General features: G+C 48.7%; 1 protein-coding gene across 2 annotated transcripts in view; it reads left to right on the top strand.

Annotated features, from left to right (window-relative positions):
* TRIM24 (tripartite motif containing 24) overlaps positions 1–16,144 on the top strand; it is a 138,014-nt gene that overhangs the window by 54,735 nt on the left and 67,135 nt on the right. For both annotated transcript variants that reach the window (XM_034779081.1, XM_034779075.1), the window contains exon 2: positions 7,823–7,941. In XM_034779081.1, the coding sequence (XP_034634972.1) occupies positions 7,823–7,941 (119 nt within the window). The remainder of the gene's footprint in view (positions 1–7,822; positions 7,942–16,144) is intronic.

The following is a 16,144-nucleotide window of genomic DNA, read 5'->3' as shown; positions in this document are numbered from 1 at the left end:
CATCACGAGAATGACAGATTAAATCCTTCTCCTTTTTCTAGAACATTCTTAGTTTGATTCGTTAGGCACTTATTTTAGAGAGGTTTTTCACTGTTCCTTATCTAAAATGGATATATATAGTTTCTCTTCTTTAAAGTGCTCTATCAGTACACAGTGACAAATACTGTCTGTTTCTGCCCCCTGTATTTAGACCATTACTTCTACTTATTCTCTAACTGTAAAATATGGTAAAAAGTCACTTCAGCAATTTTAAACTCAGAAGCCTAAATCAGTTTCCAAATATGTATTGTGAACTAATGAAGATAATTTTATTAAAAAAAAAAAAAATAGAAATTTGATTGTCAAAAACAGTGCAGAAAAACGGTGTGTAAAAACAAAAACAAAAACAGGCAATGTAATACAAAACTTAAATATAAATTAACAGATTAGGACTTCAAAATTGGAAGAGCAGGAAATGCCTATTTCAGTGCACAAACGTAGCTTGTTGTGGCTACATATACACCATCCAACAAGAATCACTGTTCGTGTGTGTGAAGCTCTAGTCTTCCTTGGTGTCCCCTGGCATGCAGTGGTAAGGGTAAGGATGCAGCCCATGATGGCACGTGTTATGTCGAGGGGCTAGGGAGCTGCTACCATGGAGTTCTCCATGCTGTCTGCCATGTTGGCCCTCCAGGCCCTTTGTTCGGTGTCTAACACAGCACTAGCTTGCAGGATCTCCCTGAACATGCCATCCCTAGTCCTCTTTTTCCTCATCAAGGTCAGGAATTCTGTGGCTATGGAAGGGGGACCCCTCAAGGCTGCAGTGGCTGATTTAAAACAGTCAGTTGCATCATTGGATTTACAGTCACAACAGAAAGAGAATAAGGCAAGGGAGTTTTGCCTTATTCCCATAACAACTTTTAATAAGATATGTTTATTAACACTTCAGCTTTGGAGAGCCTCTACACAGCATCGCTCTCCAGTCCTAGCCAAGGTGAGTATGGCCCACCAAGGTGGGGCTGTAGGGAGGAGAAGGAATTTTGGTTGCATGATGCACTAAAATTTCAGTCCCTATTCCACAGGGCTGTGACACTTAATATTGACACTATTTTCCATAGGCAATGGTGGCTTTAGCTGATCTCTCACTAGTAAGGGTAATAAAGACACAAAGTCCAGCTGCTACTAGCATCCTGAAGTTGCCTGGCCCATATGCTACTAGCCTGTTTGCTGCAGTGGTGCCACCTGAGCTCATCACATAGTGGCATGGGAAAATGTCCTACCACAGAGGAACAAATAAGACAGCCATCCCTAAAAACTTTCAGGAGAGAATTTGAGTATTGCCATGAAAGTTTCCTCGAGATGTTCTGCATGGTGCCTCCTCCCAACCCACCCCTCCCCTTCACTTATCCCATGAGGGGAACGAAAAGCAGATGCCAATTCTACCTCTGTCTGTTGTACTACTTTTTTATATGAGTAAAATAATGGGAAGTCAGTACCTATGTCTTTTGTGGGTGGGCCAGTCACCATCTTTAAATTTTAAACATTGGACAATGCACACAACAAGGGAGAGTTTATAGGCATGCTTGCCAAGGTGGGCAATCACCAAAAGCAACACTTACATTGGTCAGAGACAAATTTGAGTGTAGACATGTGTAGAAAGAGCTTATAAGTTGTCTTGAGTCATCAACTGAACTTTGTAGTATGGACCAGGCCTGTGTTTCGGCATTGTTTGAATTTAGCTCCAGAATTAAGCTCTAGAGTTATCAGATTTCTTGAAAACAGAGTTTCTGAGTTATATCCAGAATGATGGTAATAGATTTCTACTTCAGTTTTGACTAGGATGTAGAAAGTGTGCGTGCAATCCATTGGTGAATGTGTGTTAAAGATCCTTCTATGCTTTTCCACCGTGAAAGAGTTGTTACAACCTGCAGCTATAAAGTGTTGGCTATTTAGCTGAAGGTGTAGCATCTCATGCTTTCAGTTCCAGAGGTCCCCAGGTCAGTTCCTGGTCTGTCTGCCAAGAGGGTAGCTATCACACGTATGTCTAGTGATGCAGTACAACTGTCTTTGGGATATGTAAGCTGTTCATCTTTCCTCTTTGCTAAAGATTTGGGGCCTGAAATAAGAGCTTAGCATATCTACGATCATATGCATAGAAGTAAATGTATTTTGTCAAACTCAACTTTAAATGTGATGAGGTGGAGGTAAGATGCAGTGCACAAGTCTGAACTCTGTATACTCTGTGTTAAATGAATGTCCAGATCACAAAGTCACTCTGAGAAAATCAATGGGCTTGTATCAGAAAAGGCCTAATTCTTGTATAGGAGGGAGGTTAGTAATACCCATTAAGATACATTGGCAGAATTTTATAGGGAGGCTTGTGTAAAAGGCAAGTTCAGAGCACTGACAATGTGAAATATAGTTGATTATGTAGTAAAGTTTATATATTTTAACTCTCTACGTCTACATCTTCTTTTGTTAGTTTAAAAGACTTAACTATGAAGTGGTGTATCAGGTGTCACAGTTACCAGGTTAACTGCCCCTCTGACCCCTCCTGTTTTCAGCACACCTTCTCTCAGTCTCTAGCTGTCACTTATATTAGGGAGACAGTTTTCTTAAAGCATAACCAAAGCAATTAAGAGAAAATAGATCTTAAGAAAACAAACCAGTCTCTATTCATGCCTGCATTTCTCTAAGCTTTACTGTTCCCTGGATCTGGGGAAGGTCCCAACTCAGTCAACTCCATGGAGCCTCTCTGTGGGCATGTCTGCACTGGCAGAGTTAGTGCCAGAGTTACAGCACTGCTCAGAGAGCTCTGAAGGGAAACTGCAGTTGTGTGTTCACACTGTCAGTTGCCTGCGCAATAGCGTGTTCACACTTGTAGAGGTATTCAGAGTGGTGCACTCTGGAGAACTATCCCACAGAACATTTCTTCCTCTTCTCCTGCTAAGAGTTGGGGGAAGATGGAGGGGGTCACGGAGCATCCTGGGTCCAGTCTCAATGCCCCGTGATGCGTTTCTTTGCATCCCAGCAATCCCTGTGCTTCCATCCACATTTGGTGCCATCTTTCAACGGTTTGTGTACTGCACACCCAGCTCCTTTGGGATGCAGGAATGGATCCCAAACGGTTGACCTCTATGCTGCTCGCTCTGACTAACACATCACGAGTGAAAGTGAAGTTACTCCTTAAACTGTAAAGGCAAGAGGAATGTGACATTCATCTTGCCACATGTACTAGCTATGACATGAGATTGCGTGTGGCATTCATGGAGGTGCTGACCACAGTGGAACTCTGCTTTTGGGCTCAGGAAATAAGCACTGAGTGGTGCGATCACGTTGTGATGCACGTCTGGGATGACGAGCAGTGGCTGAAGAACTTTCGGATGAGGAAAGCCACGTTCATGGGACTGTGTGATGAGCTCGCCCCAACCCTGCGGCGCAAGGACACGAGAATGAGAGCTGCCCTGCCACTGGAGAAGCGCGTGGCGATAGCACTGTGGAAGCTGGCTACTCCAGACTGCTACTGATCGGTCGCTAACCAGTTCGAAGTGGGAAAGTCAACCAGTGGACTCAAGTTGACGGAAGTGTGCAGGGCCATTAATCACATCCTGCTCCAAAAGACCATGACTTTGGGCAACATGCGTGACATTGTGGATGGCATTGCACATATGGGCTTTCCTAACTATGGAGGGGCAATACATGGCATGCATATTCCAATTATGGCACCAGACCACCTAGCTACCGAGTACATTAATCGCAAAGGATATTTCTCCATGGTTCTCCAGGGGCTTGTGAATCGCTGTGGGCGTTTCAGAGACATTTATCGCAGGCTGGTCCAGAAAGATGCATGACACACGTATCTTTTGGAACACTGGCCTGTTCAGGAAGCTGCAAGCAGGGACTTTCTTTCCGGACCAGAAGATCACCGTAGGGGAAGTTGAAATGCCCATTGTGAACCAAATGCAGCATGACTGTTGAGTGTGCTTTTGGCCTATGTGGGAAGCTGGATCTGTCCAAAGGCAATATTCCTATGCTTACAGCCATGTGCTGTACACTCCATAATATTTGTGAAGGGAAGGGTGAAAGCTTCACTCAGGGCTGGACCACAGAGGCTCAGCTCCTGGAGGCTGAGTTTGAACCGCCAGAGACCAGGGCTATTAGAGGGGCGCAGCACAGGGCCATAAGAATCAGGGATTCCTTGAGGCAGCAATTTGAAGCTGAAAGCCACCAATATCTGTTACTATACTTGGAAGTGCAGTGCTTGTAATGCTAGGAGGTGATTATGATTGGTGCAGGCGGTGCAATATGAAGGTTTAACATAATTTTCTGTTTTGCAGGGCTCTGTTTGCTTCCAGTTAATTAAATAAAGATTGCTTTCAAACCAAAACAATTATTTTATTAAAAAACAACAACCAGAGGAGAGAGTTAAACAAAAAAAACCCATCAGCAGTGAGGGGATAGGGGAAGGGAAGGTCCCAGGAGGAGGTGGGGGTGGCTAAAGATTTGTGTATGTCCAGGGATCATAGCCAACCTTCTTCTTTTGGAGTACGATGCAGCAGGTACTGTACTCAAGCAGAGCCAAACTGCAGAGGGATGGGTATTGAGTTTAGTGGGAGTCTGCAGTGCTGGACTGTGTGGGGGAGGAGTGGAATGCCAGAGTATAGACTGAAGCCAGGAGGTTGATAACAGTGTGTTGGCGATGTCTGGTGGGAGCATGGGAAAGAGTTTGCGACAGAGGCTGCAGGGGAGGGCAGGCGCGGAGCTGCTCGGTTTGAAGAGTTAGTATCGCCTGCAGTGTGTCTGCTTGGTGTTCCATAACCTTTGAGAGCCGCTCCGTGGCTTCATTCTGGTGTGCCACATTCTCCTTTCGGCCCCTCTTCTTGCTGTCCCACCACTCCTTCAATTCCTGTTTCTCGGCCGCGGAGTGCATCATAATTTCATGCAGAAAGTCCTCCTTAGTTCTTCTTGGCCGCTTTCTAATTTTGCGCAGCCGTTCAGCCGCCGATAACAAAGAGGGAGGTTGGGTTCCCAAGGTCATCTCTGTGAAGTTTAAATGCGACATTTTACAGAAGCAGTATTGTTTGCAACACAGTCAACACTGATTCAGTGCTTTAAAACACAGCCAGTACTCACACATCTGTCACTAATTGGCTGACCCCAGGCAAACACACACGAGCCACAAGACCCCCAAAATGATGAGTAGCCGCAGGGGAAGGGTAAATCATTCTTCCCGGACTCTGCTGTACACTGGGCATTTAGCTCTCTGGGAGAGCCAGCACTGGGGGGGGGGGCTGATAAATCATTCGTGTCCCCACACTTTCCACAGGATGTGATCATTATGGAAGATAACTCGCTGCTGAGGGTAATCAGGGAATCAAGGGAGGTCGTCTCTAAGCCTGTGGCTTCCACCCTGGCCCCTGTGTATCTCACCTGTGTGCAGCAATGCCCCACCCCCCACCCTCCCCGATGGCACAGTGGCATGGGAAAGTTACTGTTAATGGGGCAAGAAACAAAGCAGCTCCGTCGAGGAACCTGCGGCAGTGGATTGCCCACTGTCTCCATGAGAGTTTCCTGGAGAGCTGAGGCAGATTCCCAAGAAGTGAGGGAGTCAGTCAACAGCCTGTTCAGCCGTTCAGACTAGGAACGCAGTGGGAGACACGCCTGATTTCTGCAACTCTCCTGCCTCCAACAACTTGCTTGAGCGAGTCCAAAAATCAAATCCACTTACCAGGGGCCTCCTCTCCTGTTTGCGCTTCGCCAACATCTGACAGCTGTGATTGGCTAGCCAAAGAGCTCCTGGCTGCATGCATCTCTGACCTCCGAGTCATCCTCTGCCTCTGGGTTCCCCTCCCCCTCCACATCCTTGTCCAAGGTTTCCTTCTCTTGGCTCGGACCACTCTCGACTGGCATGTGAGCCACCGAAGTATCCACAGTGGTTTTCGCAGTGGAGGTGGGGTTGCTGCCGAGTATCGCGTCCAGCTCTTTGTAGAACCGGGAGCTTGTGGGCGCAACTCTGGAGTGGCCGTTTGCCTCCTGCGCCTCGTGGGCGCAGCTCCTTCACTTCAACCCTGCACTGCAGTGTGTCCCAGTCATGGCCCCTTTCTATCATGCATTGTGAAATCTGTCCGTAGGTATCATAATTCCTACGGCTGAAGCGCGGCTGGAGCGCAGTTGGGACTGACAGCCTCCTCTCCCCAAATGCTGATGAGGTCCAGCAGCTTAGCATTGCTCCCAATGGGGGATTGCCTGGTGTGTGGAGCAGGCATGGCCACCTAGAAAGATGCACTGAGACTACTGCACACATCACTGAGCAAACAGAAAGGGGACTTTCAAAATTCCAAAGGAATTTACGGGGTGGGGATGACGGTTGGTCACTTGAGGGCAGGGTAGTAGAGTTCAAACTGATGACCAGAGAGGTGAGAACAGACATTGTGGGACACCTACCGGAAGCCAATCACAGTACTGTATTCGACCACAGTGTTTACGCTGGCACCACAGCGCTGTAACCCCAGTGCAGAAAGCTGTATGTCTCTTGTTGGGGTGTTTGTTTTTTACAGCGCTGCAACTACACAGTTTCTGCGCACTAAGTGGCTTGGCAGTGTGTACACCTCAGGAGTTACAGAGCAGAACACTGCTTTACTGCATAAAAACTTGTATAGACAAGTGTAGACGGGGCCTTTGTTAACCTGTCCCCTTGACAATTGACAGCTCTTTAAGTGTTTATAACCCTTTGATTTATGAGTTTCCAGACTGGTAAAATGTCTGTCTCACTTTGCGCAGGAGCCCGGAAGTACGCCATTGTTTTGTAATTCTAGCTATTGTGTTGCTGCCCTGCTTCTTTTTCCTGAAGCCCCCTATTAATTAGAGCAGGAAAGTCTTATAACCAATATACAGTAACTTCTCCTCATTGACCAGACAGTATATTGTATTCATAAAATTATTACATCTCAATACTTAGATTATTACACAGCAATTCCATGCCCATCACATCACTATTGCAGTTATGTACCTGTAGTCCTGCTGAATGTATCTGGTACCTTACAAACTGACTCTCTAGTCATTTTGCAACAAACTGCTCATGGGAAGACAAGAACCTTTGAGTAGCAAAGGGGTGAAATCAGTGGAAGAGTCACAAAAAAAGAAGGGGAAGGGATAGCTCAGTGGTTTGAGCATTGGCCTGCTAAACCCAGTGTTGTGAGTTCAATCCTTGAGGGGGCCATTTAGGGATCTGGGGCAAAAATCTGGGGGTTGGTCCTGCTTTGAGCAGGGGATTGGACTAGATGATCTCCTGAGGTCCCTTCCAACCCTGATATTCTATGATTCTAATAAAACTGATTATTGAAACTAAAGAGTCTGAATCCCACTAGGAGCTGAGATACTCAGTGATTTTCAGGCAGAGACAGTGGCGACACCAGCGCGCCAAGCACATGCCTGGGGCAGCAAGCCACGGGGGGCACCCTGCCGGTCCCTGTGAGGGCGGCAGTCAGACAGCCTTCGGCGGCTTGCTTGCAGGAGGTCCGCCGGTCCCATGGATTCGGCAGCAGTTCGGTGGCTGGTACGCCAAAGCCGTGGGACCGGCGGATCTCCCACAGGCATGCCGCCGAAGGCAGCCTGCCTGTCGTGCTTGGGGCGGCAAAAAAGCTAGAGCCGCCCCTGGGCAGAGACCCAAAGTCTGTGGGTTGGCAGTGGATAAGAATTGGCATTTTATCCCTTGGACTCTAGAAATACTAACTGAAAGTTTTCAGAAAAGTATATCTCTCTGAAAATTATTTGATTAAGATTTGTAAGCTTATCAATTTAAGATTTCTTACCAGTTGAACTTGCTCTTTATTTTTCTCTCTAGTTGGTGTTATCCGCTGTCCAATTTGCAGCCAGGAATGTGCAGAGAGACACATCATAGATAACTTTTTTGTGAAGGACACCACAGAAGTTCCCAGCAGTACAGTGGAAAAGTCAAATCAGGTGAGTACGTTAAAATGTAACCCCCTTGGCATCCTTTGTGTACCTAGGTATGTCCTGAGCTGCTAGCTGTGTGGCCTTCGTTGGTTATTTTGTATTGGGTTCGGGGGGAGGGGAAGGTAGAAAGAGCATTCAGATGGCAGTCATAAAATACAATGAATGGCTATCAAAAATCAGGTAGTGTGTTGGGAGTGCTGGTGATGGTAACTTCTGATTTTAAAAAATAATTTTAAATTTCTGAGATGAAGTAACCACATGGTGACACCAAAGTAAGAGAAATAAAATGTGTTATCTTACTACAGTGAAATTTTCTGAACCCAAGACAGAACATTTCCCGTGGAGGACCCTAAAATGGGAGAACTCCTGGCACAAGAGACCAGAATGATGTTAGAATAATAGAATCATAGAAATGTAGGGCTGGAATGGACCTTTTAGAGATTATCGAGCCCAGCTGCCTCTGCTGCGGCAGAACCAACTATAGACATCCCTGACAGGTGTTGGTCTGTTCGTAATACCTCCAGTGATGGGGATTTCACAACCTCTTGCAAGCCTATTCCAGAATTTGACTACCCTTATAGTTAGGTTAGGTATTAGGAAAAGCTTTCTAAGTGTCCCTTGCTGCGGACTAAGCTGATTACTTCTTGTTCTGCCTTTAGTGTAAAACTCAACTTGGTGTGGTCAGGACTGGGAAAATAGAACCTAATTAGTGTCATGTTTTGCCAATATTAAATAGCTGGGGTCGCTAAACAAGAAGTTCTCAAATGTTGTAGTGGAGACCATATCTTACTTTTGTGTCTATGGTCCACTGCCCTCTCCATTCACAATTGCATAATGAGTTTTAATGTACTTTTAGTTTCTTTTTATGCATTTTAGCAGCAAGATACAAGAAGAGGTGGTACCAAGAAAATAGCCAGTGATGCATATGGCTACAGTTTAGGAACCTCCGGCATTAGAATTTGCCATCCTTCATTTTGGGCCAGTGCCAACATAAAAGTCCATGTGCTCTATAAACTTTGTTAGACTTTAGGAAATTATTTTAACTCATTTACCATAGATGGCTTTCTTTATAATGGCAGCAAGAAGACAAGACTCTAATTGCAGAGAGACTTTTTTCTATACTATTCTCTTTTAAAATAAAGATTAAAAAAGATTTAAATGGGGAGTATTTTTGGTCATGCATATTTTGCATGTGTCACCCAAAGAGTCCCCAAAGCGACCTCTGATCTTTAATTATGAAGTGATTGATCACTGCTTGAACTGGAAAAGTGATCACCTTATCTTTAGTCAGTTAGCTCTTCTAGTGAGTTTGTTGATTAGGAGGAGAGGCAAGAAGGTATCAAGTTCTAGAAGTGTTATAAAGAATTTGATACCATTCAGAAGTATTCCCAAATTTTCTTAAACTTATGGGAGCCCATATTGCTGTCTTTTTCCAATGTATGTAATGAGCACTAGGGGTTATAATGGATCACAAATTGAACGAGTCAATGTGATGCAATTGCAAAAAAGGCTGATATTCTGGGTTATATTAGGAGTATCATATGGAAGACATGGGAGACAATTGTCCCACTCTGCTTGGCACTGGTAAGGCCTTAGCTTAGGGTTACCATATTTCCACAAGCAAAAGAGGACACGGGGGGAGGAGCCCCCCCCCCACCCCCCCCCCCCCCCCCCCCCCCCCCCTCTCCCCCCCCACCCCCCCCCCCCCCCCCCCCCCCCCCCCCCCCCCCCTCCTTGTCCCCTGACTGCCCCCTCCTGGGACCCCAGCCACTAACGGCCCCCTAGGACCCCACTGCTTATCTAAGCCGCCCTACTTCTTGTCCCCTGACTGCCCCCTCCTGAGAATGCCCTACGACCCTACCTGTCCCCTGACTGCCCCGACCCTTATCCACACCCCCACCCTATATTCACACCCCCGCCCCCAGACAGACCCACGGGGACTCCCATGTCCTATCCAACTGCTCCCTGCCCCCGACAGGACCCCCAGAACTCCTGACCCATCCAACCCCCTCTGCTACCTGCCTGCCTCGACCCCTCTCCCCAGACCCATCTAACCCCCCTGCTCCCTGTCCCTGACTGTCCCAACCAATCTCCACACCCTTGTCCCCCCACAGCCCCCCCCCCCCCCCAAACTCCCGACCCATCCAACCCCCCTTCCCTGTCCCCTGACCAGGGCCGGCTTTAAAGAGCCCAGGAATCGGGCTATGCTCCGGCCGGGGTTGTGGGGCTTTGGGCCGGGCCAGAGCTGCTCGGCCGGCGCTGCTGGGGCCCGAGCCGGGCTGGGTCCGGGCTGGGGGTGCTGAGGCCCGAGCTGGGGGCGGCCGGCACCGCTGGGGCAGCCGGGCGCCGCTTGGCCAGGGCCGCGCTTCCCCGGAGCTCTCCTCCTCGCACCTCCCCGCCCTAGCTTACCTGCTGCTGCCTCCCGCTTGCCCCTGCTTCTTTTCAGACTTCCCGCGAAGATCTGATTCACGGGAAGCAGGGGAGGGGGAGGAGCAGGGGGCGGATCGTTCAGGGGAGGGCAGGAGGGGGAAGACAGCTGCGGGCCGGACAGCATGCTAAGGCTGCAGGGGATGGGGGGAGCTGGGAAGGGGCTTTGGGTGCCCAACAGCGCTTGGCCGCCGCTTTTCTATCTATAAATAGCTGACCAGGGTGAAATCCTGGACATTTTTAGATTTTTAAAAATCCCCCCCCGGACGGCTATTTATAGACCGAAAAGCCGGACATGTCCGGGGAAATCCGGACATATGGTAGCCCTACCTTAGCTGGAGTATTGCAGCAAGGAAGATTTGGGTTAAATATGAGAGAGAACTTTTCAACTATAAGGGAGTTAATTTCTGGGAGAGTCTTCAGAGGAAGGTTGTAGAATTCCAATCACTGGAGGTTTTTAAAGACTGGTTGGACAAACACCTGCCAGGGACCGTCTGGGTTTATTTTGTCCTGTGTCAGCACAGGGGGCTGGATTAGATGACATCTGGAGGTCCCTTCCAACCCTACATTTGTATGATTCTATAAGCTTCCCAGAACCTTAGTTCAGAGAGCTATGACAGAACTAGTTTAGTTAATCTTATTGACAAGATCAAGGGTGTTTTTATTTGTAATTTCCTTTCAACGTTCTATCACTGGTATCTCAGGCATTGAGGCTTTTTTGACTAGGGTGCAGATCACAAAATCTGTGTAGCAGGACTTCTATCATCATTCTCAAGGTCTTGAGTCTCTAAAAATTATGGAGTTCCTTCAGGAGTCATGGCTTAGCATCTGAGTATTTCTGAAACTCAATAATAATGTACACCCTCGTGGATTAGAAAACAGATCCCCATTGTTCCCTGGATTTTAAGTCTTTCGGATTGCCTGCTGGTCTGCTCTGCTGCAGAGGATACAAAGATACAGTGCTTCAAAGTCTTCCATTGGAAGCTGGATAGTCTGAGTGGGCTGCAGGGAAAGCCCTATGTAGATATTCTTCGAGTGCTTGCTCATGTCCATTCCACGTTAGTTGTGTGTGCTCGCCACATACACCAGTGCCAGAAGCTTTTCCCTCAGTGGTATCTGTGGGGGATTGGCTCTGGTGCCCTCTGGAGTGGCGTGCACATGCCGCGGTATAAGGGGCACTGCTGGCTCCTCCCACCCTCAGTTCCTTCTTACTGCCAGTGACGGTGCTATTCGTTGCTTCGGCAAATTCTTCAGTTCAGAATTGTTCATTGCAAACTTTTCCTGTAAATAGATAATTTTTATAAATAGTTCCTTTAGTGTCATTAGTTAAACTAGTTGGTAGTCCCGGATGGGACTTAGCCCAGGGATGGGGCATGCCCCGGTCTTCAAACCCTGCAACAGCTGCAAGAAACCTATGCCAGTCAGCAACCCACGCAGTAGCTGTCTAAGGTGCTTGGGGGAAACCCACATCAGCGACAAGTGTCGCATCTGCAAAAGTTTTAAACCTCGGACGAAGAAGGAGCGGGGCATTCGACTCCGGGCGCTCCTTATGGAGTCTGCTTTAACACCAGAACCATCTAGGTCGGACCTGCACCTAGCACTGCAGCCTCGGTGTGGAGTGCGCTGCCGGCGCCGTTGTTGGACTGGCGTCGATCCCTCGCCCCGGTACTGACCGGGAAGAGGAATAAGATGGGAAGAGGTCGTTCTGCTCCCCGCAAGAACAAGGAGAAAGCCAGAGGAGAGCAGAGACCCATGAAGAGCAACTCATCACCTCCAAGAGGGAGTGGGGCCCCAGCTGTGGTTGAGTGGGCTAGCCCATCCTGGGACGCACCTGCTACCCCAGATAGTGACACCGGCACATGATGGTACTGTTGACCCTGGAAGCCCTGCAGGCCACGCAGGAGATCATGTCCCTCCCAGAGCCGCCCACACCGGAGACAGCAGCTCCTAAATCCAGAGGTAAGCCTGCCCTGGGGCCGTTCCATCAGTCCCCTTCAGTGCGGCACCGCTCCCCACCGCAGGGAGTGTCCCATCAGCGTTCACCCACCCACAGCCACCGTGCCTTGCACACGGGGCTGCCTACTGGAAAGAGCCCCTGGTGTCAGTCCCCGGACTCAGGGCATCGCTCTTCGGGCTCGAAACTCAGGTCGCTGGTGGCGTGGCGTAGACCTGTGGAGGCACGCCTAACTCTGCGGCCTCGGTACCGAGTGCGTTGCAGTCACTCTCCAAGTGATCGGCACCACTCCTGCGAGGGTCGTAGTCAGTCTCGGGACTCTCGGTACCAGTCCCCAGTGCGCCAATATGGGTTGACATGGTGTCGATGCTCCTCATCTCGGCATCGCTCCTGCTCCCACTCCCACTCGACGAACTGACACCGCTCGCAAAGTATTTGGCGTCCATTGCTGGAGTACCATCGCGGATCCACCAAATGCCAACGCTGGTCTCCGGGTTCTTGATGAGGAGGATCGTCCCGCCCTCGTACAGATCCCACTCAGAACATGGGGGAGGACACCACCGGAGTTGAGGTGCCTGGTCGACCTCATTGCGGTGGTGATCTCTGGAACACAGACCATCCTCATCAGGCTCTGAGTTGAGCCAGAAGTCCCTACCAGCGGGACAGTGTCCTCCCTTCAGAGCTCCAGCTCTCCCTGCAGTACCTCCAGGGGCATCCAATGCTATGGCATCCTTGGAACCCATGGGGTTCAGGACAGATTCCAGATGATGAAAACTCATCGATGGAGTCTGTTTCCCCTCACCACGGCCAGAGCCTGCCTTCGGCTACTAAGCCACATGGCTGCATGTACCTATGCTGTCCGCCATGCAAGGTTCAGGATGCGACCTCTCCAGCAGTAACTGTCGATCTATAACCTGTCCAGATGATCTCTGGACAAGGTCATCACCATCCCACCAAAGGTACTCGCCTCTCTACAGTGGTGGACCGACCCAGGGCAGTCCTCGAAGAGTGCCATTTGACAACCCACGGTCCTCTGTCTCGTTGATATCTGATGCCTCGGAGCTCAGCTGGGGAGTGTTATCTCCGCACAATGCAGACCCGAAGGACGTGGTCCCAAGAAGAGCTGATGTTGCATATAAACGTCAGGGAGCTCAGGGCAGTCCACTTAGCCTGCGCAGTCTTCCTGCCACAGTTGACCAGTCAAGTGGTGCGAGTGCTGACGGACAACACGGCCTCGATGCTCTACATCAACAGGCAAGGGGGAACACTCCGCTTGTGAGATTTCCGCATCCATAATGCGATCCATCTGGAGGCCTGTCACCTACCCGGCATAAGTAACATGCTTGGCGGATCACCTCAGCAGGTCCTTCTGCTCTCACCATGAATGGTCGCTCAACTCAGAAGTGGTCCAGATGCTCTTCCAGAAGTGGGGAACTCCCTGAGTGGATCTGTTTGCCACCAGACAGAACAGGAAGTGTCATCAGTTTTGTTCAAGTTGGTGTCCATCTTCCATGTCAAGTAGGATATCTTCCTCCCGGTATTCTGCCCTAAGCCGCACGAGACTGTTGAGGAGAAGCAGCTGCACGCCTTGGATGTTTGGCGTGCCTTGGCATTCTACCTAGAGCGTACCAAACCCTCTGCAGGTCGACCCAGCTCTTCATCGCGACAGCGGATATGATGAAGGGCCTTCCAGTGTCCTCTCAGAGGATCTGTAATTGGATTACCTCCTGTATCCGGATCTGCTACATGCTAGCACAGGTCCAACCGCCGCCTATTGTGAAGGCCCATTCGACGAGAGCTGAAGCATCCTTGGACATTTGCAGGGCCGTGATGTGGTCTTCAGTGCACATGTGCACGGCACACTACACCATCACACAGCAAGCTAGAGACAACGATGGGTTCGGCGGAGCACTGTTGTGATCTGCACGCCCATGAACTCCTACCCGCCTCCGATGGTACTGCTTGGGAGTCACCTAACATGGAATGGACATGAGCAAGCACTCGAAGAAAAGACAGTTACCTTTTCCGTAACTGGTGTTCTTCGAGATGTATTGCTCATATCCATTCCATGACCCAGCCCCCTTCCCCACTGTTGGAGTTTCTGGCAAGAAGGAACTGAGGGTGGGGGGAGTTGGCAGTGCCCTTATACCGTGGCATGTGCGCACCACTCCAAAGGGTGCCAGAGCCGGTACCCTATGTATACCACCAAGGGAAAAACTTCCGGCACCGGTGCATGTGGCGAGCACACACGCCTAACATGGAATGGACATGGGCAACACATCTCGAAGAACACCAGTTATGGAAAAGGTAACTGTCTTTTCACCCTCCTTTGTGTTAGAAAGAAACTATGCATCACAACGTGGATAAAAATTAGGGTTTTTAAATTTAAATTGGATTTTAAAAAAAATTTTCAGTCAGATACAGATTTTTTAAAATCTACTTAAAATTAAATTTTAAATGTCAACCTATGTTAAGGCTTAAACTTAGTATGGTTTATTAAACTAGTTAAATTAATTAAAAAAAAAATTAATCAGTACATTTGCTGCCAAGTTTTGAAGAAAGTCAAACCACTAAACTGGTGGAGTTCTTTGGCTAAGCACCTGAATCAGTCTGACATGCTAAGCCAACTTTTGACAGCAGTACAGGCAAGTCGCATCATACACGCATTTAACTTACGCGAATTCAACTATACGCGCTCGGCAAAAAAAAAGGAAAAACAACAAGATACCTGTAAATAGTGCAGGCGATTCCATCCAATCAGCGTATGCTCCAGAGTGAGCATGAGATGGGAGACATGAATCTGCTGTTCCCTCAATCAGTCTCAGTTCCCGTGTGCCTCTCATAGTGTGAACATCTCACCGTGCTGTGTGTGATTCTAGTGTTTAAAGATACGTATTTTTCGTACAACATGGCCCCTAAACGCAAGCCAACTACTTCATCTGGTGCTCAACCGAAGAAACAGCGGTCTGTTCTAACGCTGGAGGAAAAACTGGCTGTGTTGGACTTATTGAGAGACGGTTTGTCGGTCTCCAACGTGGCACGTAAATATGGCGACAACAAATCTAACATCTGTGCCATCAAGATTAGAGAGAGAGAAATTCGTCAAGCCGTGGCATCAAGTGCTCCAATAACTGTTAAGATGACGAGCCAGGTGCGTGATAAGACTTTTTAGTGAAGACAGAAAAGGCATTAAACTTATGGCTGGAAGACATGAATTGTAAACATGTACTTATCGATGGCAACACGTTGTGCGAAAAGGCTCTTAGCCTCTACACGCTGTTCAAACCTCCTGCCAAAGAGGGACAGCCTTCTGATGAGAAGGAATTCAAAGCCAGCCAAGGTTGGCTTAACAGTTTTAGGAACCGCTTCAACCTCAAAAACGTGCAGGCTACTGGTGAAGCTGCATCTGCCTGTCATCAGACGCTACTGGTGTGGTGCTCTGCTCTGTTCAATGTTGATATCAGATGGCTGTGTGAGTGTGTTCCCTCTGTGTGCTGCCCCAGCTCTGTGCTGATAGCTGACCCAGCAGACCCCAAGAGAACCCCCAATGACCACAGACTCTAGTAAGGTTTTAAGGCACCCGGGCCAGATTTATTGTTGAAGAGAAACAGTCTCCAGCTCCCCGGCATAGAAGTCCAAGGTGCTGCAAAGGTGCTGCTAGCTAGTACTTATGTGCTCCCTGACAGTGGACTCAGCTCAGTAAGTGGTGGGACTTTCCACTGCCCCCTAGGCCAGACAAAGATGTCCACTCAGGAATGCATTCTTATACACAGGTACAAACAGATTACACATCACTCCTGACATATTGAGGTGCAACCCCTCTACGTA

This window comes from Trachemys scripta, chromosome 1 (assembly GCF_013100865.1).
Source record: "Trachemys scripta elegans isolate TJP31775 chromosome 1, CAS_Tse_1.0, whole genome shotgun sequence".
NCBI classification, from domain to species: Eukaryota; Metazoa; Chordata; order Testudines; family Emydidae; genus Trachemys; species Trachemys scripta.
The sequence above is the reverse complement of the archived record's forward strand: the minus strand, read 5'-3'. Positions and strand labels throughout refer to the sequence as shown.